The following is a 27,965-nucleotide window of genomic DNA, read 5'->3' as shown; positions in this document are numbered from 1 at the left end:
TCCCAGGTGCCCCCCAGAGCAGATCTTCATGCTGGAGTTCTGCCTTGTTAGGACGGATGCTTATTAGCTCTTGTCCCTAGAAGGCAGATAAGCACCCTGAGGAACAAACCAGTAGGGGTGAACTTCAGAGGTGTTCTACTGCCTCCAGGATGCCAGAGATGCAGGCAGGAGTCCCGGGGGCCATTTACCATTCTTTGGTACAGTGAGCCAGGAGAGCCTTCAGCCTTTGCTTCATCTCTTTGCCCTCTGAGCTGCTGTGCCTTTTGTACACACTTGCGGAGCATTCCAAGCAATGCTGTGCCCAGATTCATGACGGGGGGCGGGGGGGTGTACAGTGAAACTGCAGGGCCCGGGGCATTTGGCCCGTGGAAACATTATGGTAGGACAACTCCGGGCCTGTTCCAGTGGGCCAGGGGAAACAGCACAGTTAGAGTGTGCTTGCTAAGCCCATTCCAAACTGTGGCATGATAGTCCCTAAAAGCTGGCAGGGACCTCTCTGATTGTTCAGTCTGACCCCCTGCCCGTCATCCCACCAAGGGTTGTAGACTATGTGAAGATGTCCAGGGATGGTAAACTCCCTCCCTCCTGAGGAAGTTGACTGTACATTCGAGTACCTTTGTGTAAAAAGTTCATTTTTTAAGGTTAGAACAAATTCTGTAACCCCTGTTGAAGTCTGACATTCTAGTTCTAACCCTGGGGCTATAAATTTCCAGGCTAGTCTCTCTGCATATGGCAAGTCAGTCAGGATAGACCAGGTTATGCTACACTGATGAACTGCCATAATCTGAGTGGCATTAAACAGAAATAAAAATAACTATTTCTTGTCATGCAACCTGCCCAACAAAGTTTGGCTGAGGGCTTGGCTCATGTTAATCACTTGGGATGCAGGCTGTCAGAGTCCAGTTGTCCTCTCTCAACCTAGCCATTCACTGGAGGAAAGAGTCTGGTCTGCTGGAAGAAAAGGACAGTCTCTCCACAGCACTGAACTGTTCTAGTCTGCAAATATTGTACATCATTCTGCTCTTGTTGGTTAGAACTATTCTTGTGGCCTTACCTGTCCATAATGAAGCTCCCGCTACCTGCCCAAGAGGCAGAGAGCTGGAACCACTCCGAGCAGCCTTCATGATTACCACAGTAGTTTTTCATCTATTTGAAGGTAGTTAGGACATTCTCCTGCCTTCTTCCTCAGGCTCCCCCCGGTTTACCTCCTCACTACTGTGGTCTATGCTTTTTGCTCTCTTCATCACTCAGTTGACTTTCCTCGGAACGTGATGGAGCTTTGTATCTCTTCCTGCTGGGTGTCTAGAGCAGAGTCCAGTTTTCCAGGCCCGGCCTGATCTTGGCAGAGCTCAGTGGGGCTTATCCTTTCCCCCGTCTGGGACCCCACGTTTAGGACTCGGGAACCTAAGATTGCATCTTTATCTTTGCAGCCGCCAAGTACCCTGCAGTTGTGTAGTCACTAGTCACTGGACTGTAAGCTCCAAGAGGGTGGGGACTGACTGTTTGACTTGTTGTAGTGTCCCCATCACTTGGAAAAAGGTCTGGTAAATCCTAATTTGTTGAGTACATACACTTATTTTCCTCTGTCTCCTTCTTTACTCATAGTGTGAAGTCCTAACTCCATCTTCTCCTGACATAATTAGCTTTTCAGACTCAAGCACAGGCTATATTTATTTCTTACATTTATTCCAGCATAGAGCTATGAAAGAATATTGTAGGAGTCAAAAAATGTGTTTGACACCCAGCTGTGATTATATCCTTCAATAGCACATTTAAGCACCTACAAGGTGCCAGGTGCCATGGATACAATTATGAGGAAGACCTGAGGCCATCATTCCACTGAGTGGGTTAATTCAGGCAAACAATATAACCTCTTCAGACTGTACATTACATGAATACAAGGCTCTTTGGGTGTTTTTTCACTCTAGTTTTCCCAGCAACAAGATCATGCCCGGCAGAGTCAGTGCTCAGTAAATATTAGTTTAAGGAGTACATGGACTTCTAAGCTTTAGTTTGCTCTTTTGTATCAGAATCTGCTGGGAGGGCATGTGTAGTTTGAAAACATAGTAGCTCTTTGTCCCATTGTCTAGTTTTTTGTTTTTCATCATGTTGCTTGTTTGATATAATAAGATTAAAGAAAGGTGTGAAATTTGTCTGTTAATCCCAAAGGAGTAGAGGTTATCTAAGGTTGTAGAACACTATTCCAGATTAGTATACATCTATTAGTTACCATACTTAGATTACCATTGTTCATTGAATTCCAGCTAGGCCACAAGTTAGTGAGATTTTGTCACATATGTTGCTGAAGCTCAGATATGTGAAACCTATCATATACCTCTGGATTAACTAGTCTAGAAACCACCCAAAAAGAAAATGAGATTTAGACTTTCCAGATTTATCTCTACGAGCTTCTGTACAGTCCTGATGATCAGTACCCTTTCTGGTGCTCCTGAATACTACTAGAGTAATTCTGTTCTGCAATTTTGCCTCTACTTGCTTCGATGCTTTATATAATCTATTTATTTACCTTGGGCTACAATTCATTTTACCAATAACTTTTGTGATCTTTTATGTCTTAAATTCCTTTTCCTCAAGGAGAAACACAAGAAGTAGAGCTAATAAATCTTTTTCTTTCATTGTGTTCTATTATCAGTTTTTAGAAGGGGGCTTATCTTCTCTTGATCTTGTGCTGATCTTTAGAAAGCCATTTTTCCTTTCCATGTATGAACATGAGAAACAATCAGGTATGAGAGCTTGACATATGATTTTAGGGGCTGGTGATCTGTATGAGCCTCAGGGGTATTCGGGATTGAGACGGTCTGCAGAGAGGGTATGTGGGTGTGAAAATTGCATGGAGATGGACAAGGAGGCAATCTGAGTGATAGTCTTGTGTGAGGCATGAGCAATACAGCGTTGACCACCCATATCCCTCTGTCACCTTTGAGTCATGAGAGCACAAGGCTGGAGGAACTTGAGGGATCATCTAGGTTTTGATGTTAGGTCAAACAACTACTAGATTATCTCTGGTTTCTAATTTGAAATCCCTCCAAAGAAAATTCCTGTCTCAACCTCTGCAACCCACTTGCATATTTGACCACACTTGGTGCCTACACAAGCTTCACTTTGTTTAGCTGGAATTCTTCTAGCTATGGTCCAAGCCCTCAGACGAATGAAACCTCTGTGGGTTAGAACTGCCTTGGTGGCATGAGAAAGGCAGTCCTGGGAGGTGTGGAAGGGTGGTACATGGGAACAGGGGTGTGAAGCCCAGTTTCTAATAAGAATACATAGGACTTCAGGGTCTCTTATTTTATTAGGAATGATCGTCACAGAGATCTTCATCTAGGAAGTCAAATCCCTCGGTTCTACTAGTGGCTTCAAACCCTAGGACCTAGGAAACATCTTGAGCATGCCAGGACCTAGGAAACATCTTGAGCACACATCCTCTCTTCTCTGAACTGGTCCACGGGCATGCTGAGTGTCCAGAGGGTGACCAGCAGGTACTGGGGTTGGGGTATGGTCTCTGTTATCTGGTCAGAAGTGAGTTAAATGGGTCTTCAGGTTAAATATGAAAGAACAAAAGCATTCCTGAAAGGCTTGAGGAAGAGCTACTTTAGGGAAAACCATGGATATTTCTTAGCCTCTTTTTTTATACTGAGCAGCACAGTTTCAAGCATAGTACTGGTCACGCATGTCAATCAGGGCAGGATGACCTCAAAACAGCCTGCATGAAGTTTTTAAGAGTTCCTGAGAAATCTCTGCAGCCAACCAGTTAGAAAGGTAAAAGCCCTCCAGCTTAGAGCTGGCACAGCGCCCCTGTCAGGTGAGCTGGGCTGCATGAGGGACCCAGGGCTCCCCTTCTGCCCACGTTCTGGTGGATCCCCCTCTGCATCCTTCCCTCGGTGCTCTGCAGTAGTGGACAGTCATTGCCAGTACTGATGGACCGTTTTCTCTGTCCCAGCCCTGGGTTAAGTGCTTGACCTAGAATACCCCAGCGAATTTCTGCAGTAATAACCCAAGGCTGGCAAGTGCTATTCTCCCATCTCACAAATGAGAACATTGTAATCTAGGGAAAAGAACCCCTTTCCCGAAGAACAGAGAGTAAATGGCAAATCTGGTGCAGAGGTCTGCCCTGTACTCAAGTCGGTACCCTTAAGCCCCTGGGAGGAGGCAGGATTATGCTCCCAGCAGTCTGGGGCAGGGCAAAGATGCAGGAACGCGTGGGAGAAATCCAATGGCAGCTGCGCTTTCTGGGCTCTCAAGGAGCCTATAAGATAAATACACAAATCAGGATTCTATGGCTTCTTGGTAGTTGGAAAACTGCCTCTGACTGGTTGAGCTCTGAAAAATCCAATGCCAGAGGGAGAGTGCACAGAAGTGACCAGCTCACGGGGTGAGTGAGGAAGGTGGCAGGAGGGGATGAACACCTGCCAGGGGCATGGAGGTGAGGGTGGGGGCAGCCGGGACAGGAAGAAGCTGATGGTGGCATTCTTCGTTTTGATTCTAATTCAGCCAGGAAGGAAGGGAGATGACAAAGGCCCATTTATAGCTGCACTCGGGTCCACTGTGTTCAGCCTGCAATTCCGTTCAGAGGAACATTGGACCCCGGGGTTGATTTCCACTGCAAATGTCTCAGGCTGTATCTGAGGCTTATCGTCCGAGGATGTAAAATAAGTTCTAGGACCCACCGTGACTCTGTGTCTAGGGCATTTTCATTTTCAGTCAGTGTAGCCAGATTAAGCAATCAGGATGACCAAATTTGAGAATAAAGAGGACGTTTTATGATGTTGGCCCATGACATGGTCAAAGCCAAATCGGCTGTGGCTGGGACATTTTCGAGGCAGCATACACCGAATTAAGATCAGTAAGTGATAAACGGGTGTTTTCTTTGCTACCACACTCTATCAGTTCTGTAGCTGTTGCAGCTGCCAAGGTCGCCCCACGCTACACGCCTTCTTCCTAGCGACGCCATGGGTGGGTGGTGAGTTCCTGAAATAGGCACCTCTGGGGGTGTCGGGGGGCACCCGAAGAAAGGCCTGGAAACCCCACCACGGGTCAGAGGTTCCCCAGGGGTTCAGATGGGGTGCATATGGCTCAGTATGACACAGACCATTTCCTCTTCCTCAGGGAGGCTCAGACCCAGATTGCATCACTCTGGCCTGCCCCTGTTTCTTTGGAGGTTGTTAGTGGTTCCAGGCCCTTGACACACAAATCATATAATCTCAGTGCTGATAAATGGTTCTGCAGACAGGATGACTAATCCTGTCCTGCTCAGCTGGCAGTTTATCTAGTGTTTCCTGCTAATCCCAGTCTACACCCTTCTTGTTTTCAAAACCCTACAAAACTGGGAAAAATAAAATTGGCCTTAATAGAAGGCACTCACCAACTTCACTAAAAGTAGGGATTCTGGAATTAAACCACCTGACTATAATGCTTTACTTGTAGGACTTGGGACAAGTTATTTAATCTGTACCTCAGTTTCCCCATCTGTACAATAGAGAGTGCTCACCTCTTGGGGTTTTGAATGAGTAAATACACTTAAAGTGTTTGGAAGAGGGCCTCAATACACCTGAATTAAATGTCAGGCATTATTAAGTGAAAACCTCTTCTGTGGTCCAAGCTGATCCACATCTCAACATATCAGTTCTTCTTTCAGAGACTCCAGCCTGCATGGACTTCAACGGGGGGATAGCTTGGGAAAGTAGGGAGAGATGGGTATGGGGATGAGGACTAGCTCGGAAGGACAGTAGGGTGATAAGGCCTGAGTGTTTTTCAAGATCCCTCATCCGAGAGGCAAGATGGTACTGCGCGGAAGGGTAAGTGTGACCTTGTCTTGACCTCCATGCTGTCAGCTGAGCTGCAGGGTGAACCCGGCAGCCCCAGCAGACTCAGCACCTGCTGATCGAATGGCTCGTGTCCAGTCTGTTGCAGGAAGTACGGGCGGGCGACCTCGTGGATCCTCAGAAAGGACCCAAGATTTAGGAGAATGGAGTAAAGTTGTGAAGTGGAGCCCTAACCCTGGACTTGGAGACTCCTGGGGCTTTTGGTAAATATCCCGTACCTCCAATCTCGTCTCCCATAGAAGAGGGTGGAAGGAGCAGCACTGGAAATTCTCTCCTAGCATGATCGTTGGTATTCTGGGATTGAAAGAATGGACTTAAACCAAACTGGGTGGCCCAGGTAGCAGGTCTGAATAGACTGTGGAGAGGGGAGCTGTTGAGTGATTACCCAGATTCATTAAAGAGGACATCTGGGGCCTTTGTGGGGCTATAATGGTATTTGTAAATAAACACAGGAGGCATGCTTTATGGTTCATCCTTCTTTACCCGTGTGGAGTAAACCACATCGAGTAGCTCCTCAGCCCCACACAGCACTAGAAGACTGTGCTGCAACCTCGCTATGAAGGTTCCTACTCCCCCCCTCCACCTCCCAAACTAGAAAAATCCCTCCCTTTCCAGAAGTCTACTGGATTAGAACTTCAATGATTTAGGCTCTAGACTAAATCCACTCCTTCCCAAGTCTGAAACCTTTGAACAACCAATTAAGCTTCTCTGAGCCTTTCTCTTCTCATTTGTAGAAATGAGCCTGGGTAGTCACACTGGAAACAGTGGTAGAAGGACCTGAAGCTGTAGTGGAATTGTGTAGGCTAGGTGCTAAACAAAAGTAAAGGGAGGCTCCTAGCAGCTCTGTTAATTCAAAAGTCATTTTTCAGCTGGTAATACAGAAAAGAAACTAGGACAGGTTTTCAATATTGGCTAGATAGCCTTTGGCTGCTCTGCAATTCCGCACCCTGGTTCTAGACGGAGGGCATGTTCTGGCCAATCTGCCGTGCGCAGAAGTGATGCGTATCCCTCCCTGTAGATGCAGTCGAGCACCTCCTCCATCTTTCTTCCTTGCTATTGCAACCTTGGAAGCTCTATTTTCCAGATGGCATATTTATAAGATCAAAGAGGGCCGTTGAACTTGCACTGTATTATATGTGGACGAGAAAGAAACATTGGGCCGAGGCTCTGAGATTTTTGAGGATTACTCTGTTGCAGCACTGCTTAGCAGTTAGTACCCTGAGTCAGAATAGAAGTTCTGGTCAGTAAGAGGCCAGGTCCACTTAGGGACGCACAGGTTATACCAGCTTTTCAGGAATTTGCTTTAGGCGTTCTATTCATTCGGCTCAAAACCTTTAATTAGGTATCTTGTTGCCTAGTGGGGATGGGACAGATCGTTCTAGACAAAAAGTTTGCTTTTGCTACAAAATGCATTTATTTCCAGACAAAATTCTCCAACTGCATATATGAGTACATATTATAAGGTCCTTCAGTAAATGTCCTGTTTATGAGTCCTTTCTAATTATTAAAATGCATACCAAACATTTTTGTCTCTTAAAATATAACTTAAATAACCTGCTACTGTCTAAGCCATAAGTCTGGTCATTGACAGGAGCGGCGTGCGATTCTTCACGGAGTTCGGCGTGGTATCTGCACATCATCCCGCGATGAGATTTCACAGGTCCTTAGGCAGCAAGCCCCTCGCTCGCCTGCTGTTTGTGGGGATAGTTGCTGTCGTGGCAGCGAGCCCTCTTCTGTGGACAAAGTTATGTGCGGACAAAGAAGCATGATATATGCAAGGTGGAGAGGCATTTCACAGAATGCAAACACCATTCAGGTAAATGGAGCATGAAAGTTCCGTGCACACAAATCTGTTTGTTTACACTAGCAGGGCGCGTGGCACCGTCTCATGGGGCACTCAATAAATATCCGTTCAAGTGAGGATGAGAGAATTAAGCTGGAACAGTTGTCTTGGTGCTCAACATCTGTTTTCAAGATGGGGCTTGACGTGGTGAAGCCCCTTTTGTTTCTTCAGAGTAAATCATTCTGTTTGGAAAGCCATTCATTTCCCTACTGAATTCTTCATTAGCATTTACAGACTTCTCGAAGACTGCTAGTATTCCGGGCTCGCCGGCTTAAGAAGAGCACAGAGGGGCCCAGACCAAGTCTTGATTTGTCTTTTGAAGTGAAAAGCCGGTGGACTCAGAATTTCTAGGATCGAGTCGATTCTTCACACCTTCTCTTCTGTTGGTTCCTTCTAATATCCCAAGCCCAAAAGAGCCATAGAAACTCCTAGGTTGAGCAGTATACTTCTTCATGAAGTCTCATTCCGGTATCCACTCTTTCCAGTACCCTGGCTTCCTGAGGACTTGAAAGAGCTGACCTCCTGAAGTTCTGTCCTTCAGAGTTTCCCACCTGTGCTCTGAAGGTAAGGTTCTTGTTCTAAGGCTGATCCTGGGGAATGCCCCACAAAGGGAATTCCTGGGAAATCTGGAGCTGCTTGTGATTCTCAGGTCCTGTCTTTCATTCCCCATCAGGCTAAGGTTGCAATTCTGGAGACACAAAGGAAAAGTTTCTAAATTCATCCTGGTTAATCATAGGAAGATGTCCTTCATCAATTGGGGTTAAAACTGGCTCTTCCTTAATGAAGTCAGGGTCAAAATTACTGACATCTTCTCGGGATTTCTGTCAAAAGGAAACAAGGGTCAGATTTTAGGCACATGAGGCTTTCTCCTCGTCCGGTGAGGTCAGAAGGGCGCTGCAGCCCTGGGAGCAGCATTATTTACAGTTAGGACCATGAGGACGAAGCAGCGGGTTGTAGTAATTCTGCTGCACTGTGTATCGTTACGGGCATGTGGGAACCCCCCCACCCCACTTCACTAACCCCACGGAAATCTTGCTGAGCAGGCCCGCCTTAGGCCGGGAGGTGAAGCAATTAATTTGGTCACCTGATCCAGCCCTCTCACTCACCCTTTACTTGGCATTTCACCAAAGTGCCACTTCTCGACAGGCTCTACTGAGGGACATATATGCCTGGTTGTCTACAGAGTGTAAGTTCACACTTGGCCTCACCTATTGTTTATACACAGGACTCTAGGCGTGAAGAGCTTTTCTTGAAAGACGTGGAAGTGCTGAGTTTATTCCTAAACAAGTGTCCCTCGCTTTACTCACCAGCTGGCCTCCTGCTGCCTCGTTGGCAAAGCCTTCCCTCCTCCCCGAGGGGTTGGCAGCAGGGGGCCTGGTAAAGGAAGTGGCTTGACTGCCTAGTGGCAGTCATTATGTGGTGGTGCCTAGTGCCCAACCTTGGGGGCTGTCACAGATTAAGCCAGCTGTGTGTATGGAAATGTTGATCTTTTACATCTTTATAAACTAATGCTTGGAAAGCTCATTTCTGCCATTGTTAGACCTCTCATTTCTCTTACCTAAGTTGAAGATGCGTTTCTGCTTTCTCCACCATGGACCTCTTGACTCACAGATGAGAAAGAGCTTGGCTCTCAGATCAAGAGCTAGACCACCCTCAAGAATGCCCGCTCAGCTGCCTTGCTTGGGAAGGTACCCCTGGCGCTCCCAGGATTTCTCTAGTCAGAAGAGATTTGGCCTGAGCTCTGGGCTGCAGTGGTTGGTACAGACCCAGGGAGCCAGGTTCAGTGAGGTGGGTAGCCTTTCATGCCCTTTCTACTTCCTTGGGGGCTTGGGAAAGGCACCCGGGGGAGCATGAGGAAACTAGAGGAATGATGAATTTCTCAGCCCAACTCTTTTGGGGAAACCTAGAAAATTTCAGGTCTTTTAGGCTCCAGAAAGTTTAGGTTAAGGGAGGATGGATTCCAGAGCAAGCAAGAGGTGAAAGATTGGAGAGAAGTAAACTGGAAAGGGGGAGAGGTTTCCTCAAGGGCCAGCCTCCTCCTGGCTGAGGCTACCCTGCAGGGCTGAGGCTGAACTTCCAGTTTGGTTATTCCATAGGGGACAACAGATTTTGGTAGAACACGGAGGTATTTTAAAAAAGAGGAAAGTCTACTCTATGGTCTTAGACACTTACGATTCTGGGTCTGAAAGGTGGTTCTACTTGGCGATGGTTCAGCTGGGCCCAGTCAATTTCCTTAAAGAAAGGATGTCTCAAGATGGCATGCTCCCCACCCTGAGTCAGGCTGCCCAGGCGCATGGTGGGGTTCTTGGTCATGAACTAAGAGGGGAAGAAAGAGAGTCGATCATTCAATAATAGACAACAAGTAGGTCACAAGATGGTAGGCATCCGCTCTGGCAGAGAAGCCTGTGTGAGGCTTTCTGGCTGATCTTGCTTAACTAGCTGAATTTTCCATTATGGGCAGCACAGCCAACATGAATCATCCCTTAAAGGCGCAATTGCTTGTGTGTATTTATGGCCTTCGCCACTTCCATTTCAGACGTGGCCACTAAAATAAAGCTGAAGGGTCCAGTTTTTTTCACTGTAAATACCATGTATTTTTCTTTCCCTTTTAAAGAAAAACTCTTTATAGAACAGTGTGCCTTTCTCGAACACTGCAGTTGTCGACAGCCCACAGCTTATGAATAGGACTACTTTTAAGAACAGCTGTGCCATTTTCTGAGGACCTGACCAGCCAGCCAGGATTCCCGCTCTCTGACAAGACCACAGAGAGAAGAGTGAGGGTCATTATTTTGAAGATCTGTGGGAAGACGCTGTGAGAGTAAAAAACCCAAAGTTGGCCACTTTTCTTCATGCAACAAAGATGCTCCTCTTCTCCTACCCTTCCATTTTGAAATGTTTAATGATTGAGAATCTTGCTACATAGACCATTTAAGCAATGTGTATATATAAGTCCTCTGTATTTCTACCAATTGGGAAACTTCCCTCGGGCTGAGCTCCTATCAAGATATTTGGAACTAAATCTACTCTGACAAAAAGGCCCTTAAGGTGTTCTAATCGCGTCCAAACCAAGGACTCGTACAGGATAATTTACTTTTCAGGGCCAGAATGTAATTTTTCAGTTTTAAAGACACTTAAGCTAATTCAAAATAAAAATTGCCTTGGATTAAAAAGTTTTGTTGTAAAGTTTAAATCACGTTATCTTTAAGACTGTCCCCCCCCCCCCAAACACCCCTTTCCAAGTTGTTTGATCTGTGAGCACAAGAGAAGAGTAATGGTGTGTTCCTAGAACTTGCTCTGCAGTGGAATTTCCAGAGTAAATAAAAAGCCCCTGCTGTTGGAGGGGTGCAGACCTGCCAGGGGAGTGTTTGGAGGCGGCATCCCGGCCGTGCCAGGTGTCCAAAGCTGCATAAGCCTCCAGTGGTGCTTCAGATGAAAACGACCCTGTGGCAGAAGAAGGCTGCAAAACTGCCTAAGCAAAGCTGACAGGAGCGACCTCAGAAAATGCTAAAAAGCCCTCCAAGGGAGCTAATAAAAAATGCAGACACCGATGGCGTTTTTCCTCCCTTCTATGGACAAGGAATGTGAGGCCCTAGGTGGGGCTGGAGTGAAGGTGGGCCCCGAAAGTCTGGGGAGCTTTCAGAGCTGCACAGGTCCAATCAGCACAGCGCGGACTGAGGAAGTACATGTCTCACAGCTCAGTTCTGTGAGAGCGAGGCGTTCATGCTGCTTGGGTTCTCCTGGATCAGCCTGTGCACTCAGAAAGGAAGGGGAAAATACGTACACATGGAAAATGAGTAGGTTCTCTCCTTAGGAACATCAAGGGGATGCAATCCTGAATGGAATAGGCATCTGTTCTAAGAGCTAATTAACAAACAATGCTGCAAAAAAACCTCAGAATACAAGGATGGTAGAACAGACCCCAAAGGCTTGTGGGAAATTTGCAGGCCTGCCAATGAGGAGAGCAGAGGACATCTTGTGAGTGTGTGGGTACAACTTGTTCTTCTGGGCAAGAGGAACAGTGCCTGGCTCTCACCGCCAGAGTGGCAGAAGCCCAGCGTCCAAGAGACTTTGTCCATTCTTCCTCGCCTCTGGCACTGAAGCCAAACTTCCAAGGCGCACTGGGGAAAGGCACTGTGCATGAGGGAAGGAGACCAAATCACGGCTGTTCTTCCTCTAAACACTGCATCCCTGGAAAAGGAGACTGTCAGAATAACCCTTTCACTAGCTTGATACCTTCTCTTAGGTTCTGGTAAGTCCTGAAAAACCAGACAATTTTGACTTTTAATATCTTGCTCTGAGCCCTTTAGACACAGCCATTCTCCAAGTTGAAAAGGGGATCAATTTACAAAGGTTTACGTGGTGTCTACAGTATGCAAGGCAGTGTACTAGCCGTTGTGGGGGTGGAGGTGACCAAGAAAGTGTGTCTCCATGAAGGAGCTGATGAAGTGAAGGGGGAAGAGGCCAGCAAGCTTTGTGGGCAATCACAGCTGGGTGAAATGAAAAGAGCAGAACGCGTGGCAGCTTTGAAGAGGGGCTGGTCATGAGGAGGCAAGTAATGGCTCCATGAAGGAGGTGGCACTTGACAAGAGAGGAGGTGGATGAAGGGCGTGAACACAGGCCTGAAGGAAGAAGGCAGTCATGCCCAGGAGCCAGCACAGGTGCACACAAGCACCGGGTACACTGGCAGAGGAACACGGAGTGTGGTATGACGGGCACGTGGGCATGGCTGGGGAGCCACCGAAGTCTGACAGAGAGGTGAGTGATGGCTCCAGCCATAGTGTACTGAATCCATCCTGAACAAGGAGGCATGAGATTGGTGGTGGGTGATCAGTTAAGAGATGGAGAAAATAGCTGAGGAGACCGGACAAGTTCAGAAACTAGAAGGGTTTCTGGTTAGTGGGAAGGCGAAGTTGGGAGCAAGTCCTAGAGGGCTTGTGGAAGAAGAATGAACACAATCCCCAGTGGCTGGCCTTGCAGTGAGTGCGGGGTCACGAGGTCTGCTCTGGCTGCCTGCTGGAGGGGTGGTATTGGATAACAGAAATCAGTAACAAAAGGAGGACAACAGATTATTGGTAGTATTAATCACAGAAGCAGTAACATGAGTAATAGCAGTATTTTTGGGGAATGAAACAAAAATATCCAGCATTTCTCAAGACCTGACAGTGTGTAGATCTGGGAGGCTGAGCTCAGCTTTGTATATGAAGTATGCAGACATCCCCATGGAGATGACTAGTCCTATTAATCTAGGGTGCAGGCGAGGATTAGAGATCTGACCGTCTGAGATATCAACATTTGGTGAGAGGGCAAGAGATGAAGCCGTTAGGGCAGGCAAGACTGTGGAAAAGGAATAAGAGTATAGAAGTAAGACCAGCCCCAGGCCTCAGACATCTTATTTCGCTCACACAGCATGTTTTAAAATAATTTTAATTACTTAAATACTTAAAAACTAGGAAATGTCATTTAAAAGTCAAGTTTTCCACTTTCTCTTGGAAAATAGGATATTCTAGAACACTAAACCTGCACTTCTTGATATAAAGGGCCTAGAGTCATCAGTGGCTGCCTTTTTAGATGGAGCATGATCCCTGGCCAGCCACATACCCCACCACTCTGCATTGCCTCACACCTAGTGGCTTCACTCACTCACTTTGCATGGCTCTGAGCCCTGGCACAGGGACAGAAAAAAGCCAGGGGAGGGCTTCTGGTTCAAGATGGCAACATAGGAAGGCCCCAAACTCACCTCATCCATGGACATATCAAATCACCTATTTTATAAAGCAATTGCCCCTGGAGAGGAACTGAGGGCTGACTGAATGGCTTCTGCACAACAAAAGCTAGATGGAGACATGATAACATGATCATAAAGGGAACACTCAATGCTGCAAACTGCAGTGGGGAGGAATAGTATTGAGGGACTTTGAGTAGATTCAATTATCCTGGAGCACAGAAAAAAGCATTTAAGAGTACAACTAGAATATAAAGCATTCAGCCCTAGAACCTTGACAAATGGCAGGAGACACCCTGGAAATCTCTCCAGGTTGGAGGGGCTGGCGAGTGCTATGATTACAGTCCCCCTCTACTGTGGTAGTAGCATGGAGAGGAGCAAGGTCCAGTGCCCTAGTGAGCCTGACACCTCAGTGAGCCCTGGGCCCCTAGTCCACACCAGTCCCATCTATCACACTAAAGTGGCCCCAGCATGGCATATCCCAGGGCACTTCTGGTCAGCACTCACTACAGTTCCAGCCTTCCTGCCAAGGTGACACAGGCACACAGCACTGGAAATACTCCAGGTCACACCACTTTGGCTCCAGATGACTTGCTAGGATGCCCCCAGTGCAGAGTGCTCTGGGACCTTCTAATTCAGCTCCAGCCAGGCCAACCAGGGCCTCCCTGCGTAGAGCACCCTGGGCAGCAACAGCCTTGGCTACAGGTGCCCCTTGTGCCGAACACTCTGGGACACCCTGGCTTGCACCAGCTTCAGCTATCCTGCTAGAGTGCCCTTTGCTTAAGGAGACCTGGGAGGGCCCCAGCCCATGCCAGCTTCAGTTGTCCTGCCAGGGCACCCTCTGCATAAAGAGCCGCAGGACTATCCCAGCCCACACCCACTTCAACTCCTGCCATCCCATCAGGGCAGCCTCATCATGGAGTCCTGCAGGACTCCCAGCCCACACTAGCCTCAGCTCCAGTGAGCCAACCAAAGTCACCAGGCACACATGGTCTACACAGGGGACAACCCTACACAAGACCATTCCTTCAAGTTTAGGAAAAGTAGCTGTTCTGTGTAATTCATAAAAATTAACACAAAGTCAAGCAAAATGAAACAGAGGAATATGTTCCAAATGAAAAAACAAGACGAAAACCTCAAAAAAAGAACTAAATGAAATGGAGATAAGCAATATGCTGATAAAGAGTTTAAAGTAATATAAAGATTTTCACTGGACTGAAGAATGAACTAAGAACTTCAACAAAGAAATAGAAAATATAAAAAATATCAGCTGAAATATATAATAAGTGAAATGAAAAGTACACTAGAGGGAATCAACAGTCCATTAGCAGATGCAGAAGAATGGATCAGTGATCTAGAACAAGATAAAGGAAAGCCCCCAAGCTGAACAGCAAAAAGAAAAAAGAATTTTTAAAAACGACAAATTAAGGGATCTCTTAGACAGCATCAAGCAAACAAACATTCACATTATAGGGGTCCCAGAAGAAGAGAAGAGAAAGAGAGAAAGGGGCAGAAACTTATTTGAAGAAGTAACAGCTGAAAACTTCCCTAACCTGGGTAAAAACACAGACATCCAGGTTCAGGAAGCACAGAGAGCTGCAAATGAGATGAACCCAAGGAAGTTCACATCATGACACATAATAATTAAAATGTCAAAGCTTTAAAGATAAAGAGAATTTTAAAAGCAGCAAGAGAGAAGCAGCTGGTTACTTACAAGGGAAACCCCATGAGGCTATCAGCTGGTTTTTTAGCAGAAACATTGCATATATCGTGCTACTCCCTTCTGGCCTGCAAAATGCTGAGAGGTAAAAACCTAAAACCAAGAACACTCTAAACAGCAAGATTACCATTCAGAATTGAAGGAGAGATAAGGAAGTTCCCAAACAAAAGTTAAAGGAGTTCAACATTAAACTGGCCTTACAAGAAATGTTAAAGGGACTTTTTTAAGTGCAAAAGAAAAGGCCATAATTAGAAGAAAATTATAAATAAAAAAATGTAAAACATGACAACATATACATAAAACATGGAGTGGGGAGTGAAAACAAAATTTTTTTAGAATATGTTCAAACTGGGGCACCTGGGTGGCTCAGATGGTTAAGCGTCTGCCTTCGGCTCAGGTCATGATCCCAGGGTCCTGGGATTGAGCACCACATTGGACTCCCTGCTTAGTGGGGAGTCTCCCTCTACCTCTCCCCACTTGTGCTCTGTCTCTTGCTTTCTCTCTTTCAAATAAATAATCTTAAAAAAAAAAAGTATGTTCGAACTTAAGTGACCCTCAACTGAATACGGACTGCTATGTATTTAGGATGTTTTATGAGCCTCATGGTAACCACAAACTCAAAACCTATAATAGATACACAAAAAATAAAAAGAAAGCCAGGCATAACACTAAAGAAATCCATCAATCACAAGGCAAGAGAGTAAGAGAAGAAGGAATGAACAGAGTAAAACTACAAAGACAACCGAAAATAATTAACAAAATGGCAAAAAGTACATACCTATCAATAATCACTTTAAATGTAAATGGTCTAAATGCTTTACTCAAAAGAAATGTCTTGTTTTGTTATCCATCCTGCCAACCTATCTATGTGCTGCCTTCAAGAGACTTACTTCAGAACTAAAGACACATACAGACTGAAAGTGAAAGGATGGAAAAAGAGTTCCATGCGAAAGAAAGTGAAAAACAAAGAGCAATACTTTTATCAGCCAAAATGGACTTTAAAACAAACACTGCAACACAAGACAAAGAAGGGCAATACATAATGACAGAGGGATCAATTCAAAAAGAGGATCTAACAATTGTAAACACCTATGCACCCAACACTGGAGCACCTAATTACATCAAGCAAATATTAACAGATATAAAGGGACAAATGAACAGTAACACAATAATAGTAGGGGACTTTAACACCCCACTTACTTCAATGGATAGATCATCCAGGCAGAAAATCAATAACAAAACAATGTCTTCGAATGACACATTAGACCAGATGGACTTAACATATATATAAAACATTCCATCACAAAACAACAGAATATACTCTTTTCAGACAACAGAATACATTCTTTTTAAGTGCACATAGAACATTCTCTAGGATAGATCACATTAGGCCACAAAACAAGTCTCAATAAATTTAAGAAGATTAAAATCACATCCTGCATCTTTTCTAACCACAATAGTATGAAACTAGAAATTAATTATAAGAAAAAAAAAATGGAAAAAACACAAACATGTCAAGGCTAAACAACATGCTACTAAGCAACCTAGGAGTTAAAGAAGAAATAAAAAAATACATGAAGATAAATAAAAACACAGTGGTCCAAAATCTTTGGGCCAAGCAAAAGCAGTTCCAAGAGGGAAATTTATAGAAATACAGGCCTACTTTAAGAAACAAGAAAAATCTCAAACTATCTAACCTTATACCTACAGGAACTAGAAAAGGAAGAACAAAGCCCAAAGTTAGTAGAAGGAAAGAAATAATAAGATCAGAGCAGAAATAAATAAAACACAGACTACAAAAACAATAAAAAAGATCAAGGAAACTAAGAGCTGGCTTTTTCAAAAGATAAACAAGATTGACCAACCTTTAGCTAGACTCCTCAAGAAAAAAAGAGGACCCCCCCAAAAAATCAGAAATGAGACAGAAGTAACAACTGACACCACATAAATACAAAGAATTATAAGAGGCTACTACAAAAATTCTATGCCAACAAATTGGACAACTTAAAAGAAATGGATAAATTCCTAGAAACATATAATCTTCCCAAACTGAATCAGGAATAGAAAATCTGAACAGACTAATTACTAATGAAACTGAATTGGTAATCAAAAAACTCCCAACAAACAAAAGTCCAGGACCAGGTGGTTTCACACATGAATTCTACCAAATATTTAAAGAAAATTTAACATCTATTCTTCTCAAACTATTCCATATAATAGAAGGAAAGCTTCCAAATACATTCTACAAGGCCAGCATTACCCAGACACCATAAGCAGACAAGACAGTACAGAAAAAGAGTACAGGCCAATATCCCTGATGAACAGAGATGCAAAAGTCCTCAACAAAATATTAGCAAACCGCATTCAACAATCCACTATAAAGATCATTCACCATGATTGAGTGGGATTTATTCTGGAGATGTATAGGTGGGTCAATATTTACAAATCAATCAATGTGATACATCACATTAACAAAATGAAAAAAAATCATACCATCTCAATAGATGGAGAGAAAGCATCTGATTCAACATCCATTCATGATAAAAACTCTCAACAAAGTGGGGTCAGAGGGAACATATCTTAACGAAATAAAGGCCACATATGAGAAACCCACAGCTAACATAAGTCAGGGGGGAAAAACAGAGCTTTCCTCTAAGATTACGAACAAGACAAGGATGTCCACTCTCACCACTTTCATTCAGCATAGTACTGAAAACCCCAGCAGCAGCAATTGTCAAGAAAAAGAAATAAAAGGCATCCAAATTGGCAAGGAAGAAGTTCAACTGTTACTATTTGCAGATGGCATGTTACTATATATAGAAAATCCCAAAGATTCCACCAAAAAAAAAAAAAAAACTATGAAAAATAATAAATTCAGTAAAGTCGTAGGATACAAAATTAACACACAGAAATCTGTTGGCATTTCTATACACTGATAACAAAGTAGCAGAAAGAGAAATTAAGAAAACAATTCCATTTAGTATTGCATCAAAAAGAATAAAATCACTAGGAATAAACTTTACCAAGGAGGTTAAAGACCTATACTCTGAAAAGTATAAAATATTAATGAGAAAAACTGAAGACCTCACAAACAAATGGAAAGATATTCCATGCTTATGGATTGGAAGGACTAATATTGTTAAAATGTCCATACTACCAAAAGCAGTCTACAGATTCAATGAAATCCCTCCCAATATACTAACAGCATTTTTTTCACAGAACTAAAACAATCCTACAATTTGTATCGAACCACAAAAAGACCCTGGATAGTCAAAGTAATCTTAAGAAGAACAAAGCTGAAAGAATCACAATCCCAAATTTCAAGATATGCTGCAAATCTATCAAACATTATGGTACTAGCACAAAAACAGACACATACTTCAATAGCACAGAACAGAGAGCTCAGAAATAAACTCATGCCTCAGTCTCTTTAATGGCGCTGGGAATGCTAGATAGCTACATGCAGAAGAATGAGACTGGACCACTTTCTTACACCATATACAAAAATAAACTAAAAAATGTGTTAAAGACATAAATGTCAGACCTGAAACCATAAAATTCCTAGAAGAGAACATAGGCAGTCATCTCTTTGATAGTGGTCTTCACAACATTTTTCTAGGTATGTCTCCTCAGGCAAGGGAAACAAAAGCAAAAATAAATTATTGAGACTACATAAAAATAAAAAGCTTTTGCACAGTGAAGAAAACCATCAGCAAAATGAAAAGGCAAACTACTGAATGAGAGAGGATATTTGCAAATGATATATCCAATAAGAGGTTAATATCTCAACTATAGAAAGAACTTATACAACCCAACACCAGAAAACAAATAATCCAGTTAAAAATGAGCTGAGAACTTGAATAGACATTTCTCCAGAGACTTACAGATGGCCAACAGACACATGAAAAGATGATCAACATCAGTAATCATCAGGGAAATGCAAATCAAAAGCACAATGAGAATCACCTTTCACCTAGTCAGAACGGCTAGAATCAAAAACACAAGAAATAACAAGTATTGGTGAAGATGTGGAGAAAAAGGAACGCTCACGCATTGTTGGTGGGAATGTAAATCAGTGTAGCCACTGTGGAGAACAGTAAGGAGGTTCCTCAAAACATTACAAATAGAAACACCATATGACCCAGTAATTCTACTTCTAGGTATTTACCCAAAGAAAACAAAAAACACTAGTTCATAAAGACAGATGCCACCTCTATGTTTATAGTAGCAATATTTACAATAGCAAAGATATGGAAGCAACCAAGTGGCCACTGAGATGAATAGATAAGGAAGGAGTGGTTTATATGTACAATGAAATATTCCTCAGCCATAAAAAAAGAATGAGACCTTGCCATTTGTGACAACATGGATGGACCTAGAAGGTATTATGCTAAGTGAAAAAGTCAGAGAAAGACAAATGCCATATGATTTCAATTATATGTGGAATCTAAAAATTAAAACAAAAAGCAGAAACAGACCCATAAAAACAGAGAACAAATTGATGCTTGCTGGGGGGGAGGGGGGAGTTCTGTGGGGGATGGGCAAAATGGGTGAGGGGTAGTGGGAAATATGGAACGAATAAGTCACAGTGATAAAAGGTATAGCACAGCAACCCTAATCAATGGTATTGTAACAGCATCGTATGGAGACAGACGGCAGCTCACTTGTGGTGAACACAGCATAACACACAGACTTGTCAAATCCCTTACGCTGTACGTCTGACACTAATGTAACATTGTCAACTATACTTAAAAAGAAAAAAAAAGTCCGGGAGGATGAATACCATGACACAGAAGCCAGGACAGGGCCCACCGCAAGGAGGAGCTTATAGCCTCTTCACGACTACCCCTCCAAAGATGCAAAGATGGGGAGTTAAGGGAATATTTATCACTAGCCCAGTCCTAAAATCTTTAACGGTGCACATTGGTGGAGGTGTGCAGGGCTAGGAGGAGAAGGGGCTTGCTGCCCTACGCCAGGCATGATACTCTCCCTAAACACCGTATTCCTGCTGCTGTGAATAGTGATGGCATGATCCCTTTGCAGAAAACGTCCTCTGTTTGCTTATGTCCCTAATGGGACCCAAATGCCAAACAAGTTACCAACAATGTTGTTTGGAGCCATCGTCTGTCCATGTCTAAGGTCATAACTTAAACTTGCCTCGCCTCAACTGACCTTTTCCCCGACTGTGGTCCAAATGAGAAAGTCAGCCAAGGAGGAAAATAAAGTGACTTCATGAAAGATTCTGGACACATTTACTAAAGGAGGCAGAATGTTTTCTAGGGTCAATAAAAGCACTTTATAAGCTGCAAAGAGTGAGAAGGCCAAAGTGGAAAATCTGCTTCCACCCCAAATGTAAGTGTCAAGGTAACTGGAGAGCAGGGACAGGAGAGGGGTCAAGAATGCATGGATTCAATTTGTAGTCTCCTTTCTTTGGGGTCTTCATTAAAGTGGAATTTCACTAGAGGATCCCGAAGTGATCAGAGATACATCTGTCCTGAGAATGAGAAACTTAACAGTTCTTTCAGGGCTGTAGAGAAGGTAGGACTACAGAGGAAAACAGACGTGTCCTCCTGAAAGTGGCTCTCCAGTGAAATGTAGGTCGGGTTTGTACAAGAATGTCCTGGGAAGCCTCCTGCACACTAAGGAAGGATAGAAGAGCCCCTCTGATAGGGAGGCACAGAGGTTAACTGGTTAGGCTCTGCAGTTTGACTCTGTATGTTCGTATGCCAATGAGCTGTGTGACCTTGCACAAATTTCTTACCTTCTCTGGGCCTCAGATTCCTCAACTATAAAATGGAGATCTTCCTGTACTTCATAAGGCTGTTACAACAAGTAAATGCCTGGCACAAAACAGGCCCTCAATAAATGTATTAGTAAGCATCTTGTTAAACCACTTGTAGGTCCATCCTGTTCTACCTAAAGCCAGAGGCATGGACTAAACACCTCCAAGAGTAAAATCTGAAGTCAGCCTTGACCCTGAGGCTCATCCGGCTCTCCCTGCTACTCAACTTTGCGGCCAAGAAAGACACAACAAGGCCTGTTTCTGCTTTCACAGTTTCCAACAGTGGGGTTGTTACGATGGTCTCTGGAAAACAGTTTTTCTGACAGCAAAGATTTCTAGAGACAATCTTGAAACAAGAAATACAAATAGCAGTCAGGTTTTGCTGTGCAGTTGTATCTGCTTAAACAACAGAAGGGAGATACTGAATGCAGGACGAAGGATGCAATGGGGCAACTTCTTTGTGAACCCTGTGCCAGGGGCAGCACTCTCATGTCTGGTAGGCTCTGCTGCACCCGAGGTGGCTTTGGTTTTCAGTGGCTGAATGTTCCAGAGGACACAGTTTAAACTAACCCTGTATAATAATGTGTCTTGAGAAAACAGGATCCAAATGTACTTTGAAACTCATTAAAATGTAGGCAATGGCTATTTTTCCCTCTTTCAAAATCTGTCTGATTTCAGAGGAAGACGACTGGTTATATAAATAGACCAATTAGTCTAATAAAATTTTCTTTCAGGAGGGAGAAAACACTGTATTTTCTCCTAATAGTTGGACTTGGCTGTTGGACAAACAAAATGACCTTCTCCTTTCATTCAATTTCAGACCAAAGAGCAGAAAGCGTTAATGTTGGCAAATCAGAAGGGAAGGAAACCATTCCACGGGACATTCCCATCAATATTCCAGGCAGATGCTCTCAAATGGGAAGAAGGCATTTTAAGGCTCTCCAGAGAATGCTGGGGAGGGAGGGCAGAGGAAGAACACACGACCCAGAACACGGGTTTCACAGCTATGATGGTCAACCTCACCGCAGGCGTCCAGCTGATGGGGGTGACAAAATGCATGTCTGTGTGTGCCTGTTGCAGTCACGGGTCTGCTGCCAGGGTCACAGGCAGTCTAGCCTGGTTAGGAAGACCAGTCATCAACCACCTGCTCGCGCAGCCCTTCGCGCCGGCTGCACTGACGAGGCACAGCCTGGGAATGACCTACACGGGCAGCACCAGCCAGCCCAGAGCAGGGGTGAGAGGGACAAGGGGAGGCATGTGAGTTAGCTGATGGGGCTGCCGGGGAGGAGAGAGACCCCAGGGCTTTGACTTGGCATTGCTAAGTCACTTTTCCATAGGAGAAGGCAGAGACAGATATTTAAACCCGAGATGAGGCTGACAACAACCCACACTGGGGCTGGGATGGGGCTCAGAGGCAGGGGGGAAGGATACATAATGTATTTTTTGAATAGCTCTGGGGAAACAAACTAATCTTCGCAAGTACAGGTTATTATACACACTGGTGTTGCCATGGAATATTGGAAGAGCCAAGAGAAGGAGAGTTGTTCTAGCTTGTTCAGATTGGGTCTGAGTGGAATTTACTAGGCTGGGCTGGAACTAGTAATCTGCATGCCTATGGCAATAGGACCACCTGGCCATCCTCAAAGCACATAGGGATCCAGATCCAGACTGATTTGGGCAGGGAGCAGCTGTAGGAGTGGAAAAAAGAATGGTACAAATTTTAGGATTATTTGTTCTAGTTTTGTGAACAATAGTATTGGTGTTTTGATAGAGATTACATTCTATCTGTAGATTGCTTTGGGCAGTACGGACATTTTAACATTAATTCTTCTAACCCATGAGCATGTTGTATCTTTCCATTTATTTGTGTCGTCAAATAACCCTTAAATTTGTATGGACACAAAAGACCCTCCATAGCCAAAGCAATCTTGAGTGAGAAGAACAAAGATGGAGGTATCACAATCCCAGATTTAAAATTATACTACAAAGCTACAGTAATCAAAAACAGGATGGTACCTGCACAAAAATAGACGAAAAGATCAATGGAACAGAACCCCAAAATAAACCCACACTTATATGGTCAATCTATGACAAAGGAGGCATGAATATGCAAAGTCTCTTCAATAAATGGTGCTGGGAAAACTAGACAGCTACATGCAAAAAGAATGAAACTAGACCACTTTCTTATACCATATATAAAAATGAACTTGAAATGGATTAAAGACCTATATGTGAGACCTGAAACCATAAAACTCCTAAAAGATAACATAAGCAGTATCTCTTGGACATCAGCCTTAGCAACATATTTATGGGTATGTCTCCTCAGGCAAGGGAAACAAAAGCAAAAATAAACTCTGAGGAATGCACCAGAATAAAAAGCTTTTGCACAGTGAAGAAAACCATCAACAAAACAAAAAGGCAACCTACTGAATGGGAGATGATATTTGCAAATGATATAGCCAATAAGGTTAATATCCAAAATATGGAAAAAACTTAGACAACACCAAAAACCCAACAATCGGATTAAAAAGTGGGCAGAGGACCTGAATAGACATTTTCCCAAAAAAGGTATATAGATGGCCAACAGACTATGAAAAGATGTGCAACATCACTCATCATCAGTGAAATGCAAATCAAAACCACAATGAGCTATCACCTCACACCTGTCAGAATGGCTAATGTCAAAAAGACATGAAATAAGTGTTGGCAACGTTGTGGAGAAAAAGGAACCCTCGTGCACTATTAGTGGGAATATAAATTGGTGTAGTCACTATGAAAAACAGTATGGCGGTTCCTCAAAACATTAAAAATAGAAATACCATATGATCCAGTAATCCCACCACTGGGTATTTACTCGAAGAAAACAAAAACACTAATTTGAAAAGATATATGCATCTCTACGTTTATTGTAGCATTTTTTGACAATAGCCAAGATATGGAAACAACCCAAGTGTCCATCAATAGACGAATGGATAAAGATGTGGTATATATATACAATGGAGTATCACTCAACCATAAAAAGTAATGAGATGTTGCCATTAGTAACAATATGGATGGATCTAGTAGGTATTATGCTGAGTATAATAATTCAGACAGATACCATTGATTACACTTATATGTGAAATCTGAAAAAACAAAACAAAACCAGAAACAGACTCCTAAATACAGAGAATAAACTGATGGTTGCCAGTTGTGGGGGGGGGGCAGGCAAAACAGGTGAAGGGAATTAAGAGGTATAAACTTCCAGTTATAAATAAGTCACTGCATGAAAAGTACAACATAAGGAATATAGTCAATAATATTGTAATAATTTTGTATGGTGACAGATGGTAACTACGCTTATCATAGCAACCATTTCATAACGCATATAATTGTTGGATCACTATGTTATAGACCTGAAACTTACATGATATGGTATGTTAATTATACATCAATAAAAAAATGGTATAGTTTTTGTAAATGCTATAGCTTAATAAGTGGTAGCCATTACTACTACCATATACACATATCTATGTGTTCTTGTATTATAGCAGGTATTGACCTAAGTGTTTCAAATTCATTCTGTATAATATTTACAGCGACCCTGATTATCATTCCCATTTTACAGACTGGAAAACTAAAGAACAGTCCAATCTGTAACCTCTCCAAGGCCACCCAGTTTGGGAGTGGTGGAGCTGGGATTCAAACCCCAGCCTATCTAGCACTAGAAGCCTTTGCTTTCAGTCACTGTGCTAACTTTCTTTTTGAGGTGACCAATCTTCTCCTTTGGATTCTGGATTAAAAAACAGTGTGGACTGAGAGGTCAGGAGGAATCGTGGGATGACATTCAGGACTTCACTTGAATGAGAATGCATGGCACTTTGTGTGCTTACTTACGTTACACTTCCTTTGCTGGCCCATGGGACCAGCGGGTACTAAGAGAGGGCAGAGAAAACAGTCTTGAAAAGGACATAAAGAATCCTTTAGTCTGACCACCTTGCTTTACTTTAAACAAATGGGGGGTCTTTATATTGGAGAAAAAAAGATAAAAGGGCACTGTTGATATTTTCAAATACCAGGAGAGGTGTCGGCAATAAGAGGCACTTCTAAATAAAAAATATGTTTAGGGAGTGGGAGTTAAGGGGACATACATAAGCTTGTAAGGACACTTAAAATAAGTTTAATACTCGATGCCATGAAGTGAGAGAAAGGGCTTTCCCAGGAGGAGCATGACTGTCTTATTGGAAACATTAGCATAAAAACTGGGATTTGTCAAGGACACCGGATGACCTCTCTGGCATCAAGTGGGAAGGGAGACCAGACTGTGGTCTCTATTGTCTCTTTTTGGATTTATCATTAAAATTCGGGGAGAGAAGAACTGCCATTTTGAAGATGACTGTACCTTCTCCCTCAGCTAGAGAAGCCACATTTTCCTTGGGTCTCAAGTAGACTTGTCTTTATAAAAAGTAAAATGAAACAAAACTTGCTCAAGCTTATGTCCTTGGGCTAGTCATGAAGAAGGGGGCTCATGAGTATATCTGAAAATACCAATGGATCAACATCTATACTGATAAGTTACTTATAACTAACCTATATCAGAATATTCCGTAAGTATCTCCAGAGACACAGTACACAGTGTACTTTATTATCTCCTCATGAAAGCCAGTACAGTAAATGCCCCGTACTGTTGCTGTTCGTGCAAGGGGGCAGAAACAGTGCTAAAATCCATAGCGGGTTTGTTGGCTCTATTTTTCATGCTGTCAGTGACTGGAATCCAACAGCCTTTCTGTGTGGGCATCTACTTAATTCCTTTTCAGTGCTTTTAACACTCTAATTTTCCTGTGTTTTATAATCATTATAGCTTCCCCTGAATCCCAAGTCATAGGACAATGTTGGTTTAAAAAAAGGTAAAGGTCAGAGGTGAGTCCCAGAGATCGAAGTCCAAGGTCAGGCATTTGTGCCAACACCCATGTTGTTGGCCAATATGATTTTATGCTGGCAAGTGAGTCTCAAGCATCCCTGACTGATGGGGCAGGTTTTACTGCTCTCCCGAGTGTTAAAGGACAAGAAAGCTCTACTCACTGTGGCCACTCCAGAGGCCCAAACTACTTCTTCATTTCAGGTGCCATCCCCCCAAATGTAGCTATTTAAAGGAAGCAAGTACTAAACAAGGGTCCTCCAGAGGAGACTACACAATGCCTTTTATTTCCTCCTGATGAAACCCAGGCCAACACCCTTTTTTATCTAGGGTGTCCAAACCAAACCTAACCATCAACTGCTAAAAATTATTGATCTTTGATAGTTGGAAAGGACACATGAAAGAAAACAAAGTGTACTAGTTCTGTTCACAAGAATTTTTCCAGCTTAAAACAAAAAGCTCTTCTCACCCACAGATTTCAGTTAGCAAATTGCCACGTAGAAAAGGTATCCATGCTCGGTTTACAAAACCTCTGATATCTTTATCCTCCTGGCGGAGATATGGAGATTAAAGGGGCAAGTGGTATTAGTACTCCATTAAAAAAAAAAGGAAGAAAAAGGAAAAAAATCCTTCACACTGCCAGCCACAAATAAAACATTAGGACCTCTATTCCTAAGTAAACTTATAAGCTAAAATGAGGGGGAGGGAAGCTGAGAACAGTAACTTTCATAAAATATGACTTAAAAATGCCAAATAAGTTTACAGGAGGATCAGTGTGCTAGGGTTTTTCTGTCTTCTGCCAACACTAGCATTGATCTGTCTGTAAGGAAATGGTTCATTTCTGAAAGGTGTTAATTGCACTAGCAGTTTCAATAAGAGGACTGTGGAGCAGCTCCATTTCTTCATATGGGAACTCCAGTCCTAGTAAAGGGCTGCCTGGCTGCATGTAAACCATTTCTCTTGCTAAAGGATCTTTCAGTAAATTTCTTTTGGATTTTCTCCATCACAGTGTTTGGAAAATCAGTTCTAATGATCCAGAGTTGGATCCTCTACCTTAATCTGGTCCCAGTTTTCCCTCCACTTCCTCAGCCTCCTTCTGCCTGACCACTTCCTTTGAGCATCTCGACTTCTGACAGGAGGGGAGTGGGAAATGGAGGGGGTCAAATTCAATGCTGCTCTCATCAACTGTGTGGCGACAGACGTGGGACAGACTCCTGGCTAAAAGAGGATCCCAGCATTAATTGTGATTCTCCCTTTGTGCACATAGGCACACAGGATTCCTGCAGACAAGGCACAGAGGATGAAATCTGAGAGGTGTGAGGACAGATAAAACCCACACAAGTACACACACACTTTAGTTTCTATAAAGCTTTGGAACAAAAGCACTCTGTAATCTCCCTCTAATGCCAAGTTTACAATGCCTCCTGAACAGACAAAGGTGACTCAGGAGAATGCACCAAACTCCTTTCAGCACTTATTTAACCTGGCCACCTGTGTGAGCTCAGAGAAAGGGCACTGACTTCACCTGAGTCAGCACCGAGCCTCGTGATCCCTTGCAGGAGATGATTTAGCACAAAGGAAGATTCATCTCACAGAAAGGCCGTCACCTTCTTAAGCTCTGTGGATTCGTGAGGACTTTCCCAAATTTCAATCTCTCTGGAGCTACATGAAGGCAAAACTCAGCGCAACCACAAAACTCTAAGCAAACTCTCTATTTTCTTCTGTGTTATGATTATTAGCATTTTGGGATAATTTAGTGCCAGTTAAGGAAACTCAGCCAACAAAAAGCATGTATTATTCTCAAACCAAGGGAAAGAAAAACATTTAAAAAATTGTCTTTAAAGTCATAAATCCAGAATGCCTTTACCCAAGTGTGTCTTCACATATCTTTTCTGTGTTAACTTCTGTGGGTGTTGCCAGTTTTTATAATCTAGGAGAGTGAATGGGTGGGATTGTTTTGCTTTTAGAGCATGGACATGTGAGTATTTCACATACACATTTAAAGGGAAGATGAGAAATGAGAGACAAAAGGGCAAGAAAGAAAAATAGTCTTCCCATTGCAGTTTTTTTGAGTGTATGTGATGGTTATTTTTAGTTGTAAGGATTAGTGGTTAATGATTTGGGAATTTTTTCCCAAGAAGTCCTGGGCTAAACATTGGGT

At 43.3% G+C, this 27,965-nt stretch overlaps 1 protein-coding gene and 1 long non-coding RNA gene across 2 annotated transcripts in view; one reads left to right on the top strand and one right to left on the bottom strand.

The window, feature by feature from the left end:
- Positions 1-7,230: 7,230 nt before the first annotated feature.
- The window catches only part of PRKCH (protein kinase C eta), a 219,263-nt gene continuing 198,528 nt past the window's right edge, over positions 7,231-27,965 (bottom strand). Inside the window, exons 13-14 of the mRNA XM_078053787.1 lie at positions 9,856-9,999; positions 7,231-8,504 (exon numbers count right to left, since the gene is read on the bottom strand). Coding sequence (XP_077909913.1) covers positions 8,358-8,504; positions 9,856-9,999 — 291 coding nt within the window. The 3' untranslated portion in view covers positions 7,231-8,357. The remainder of the gene's footprint in view (positions 8,505-9,855; positions 10,000-27,965) is intronic.
- LOC144378857 (uncharacterized) lies at positions 8,171-10,853 on the top strand. The gene is made up of 2 exons (XR_013440719.1): positions 8,171-8,247; positions 10,298-10,853. It is a non-coding gene; the product is annotated as an uncharacterized LOC144378857 (long non-coding RNA).

This window comes from Halichoerus grypus, chromosome 8, assembly GCF_964656455.1.
Source record: "Halichoerus grypus chromosome 8, mHalGry1.hap1.1, whole genome shotgun sequence".
Taxonomy (NCBI): Eukaryota; Metazoa; Chordata; class Mammalia; order Carnivora; family Phocidae; genus Halichoerus; species Halichoerus grypus.
Note: the sequence above shows the minus strand (reverse complement) of the source record. Positions and strands in the feature narration are given on the sequence as shown.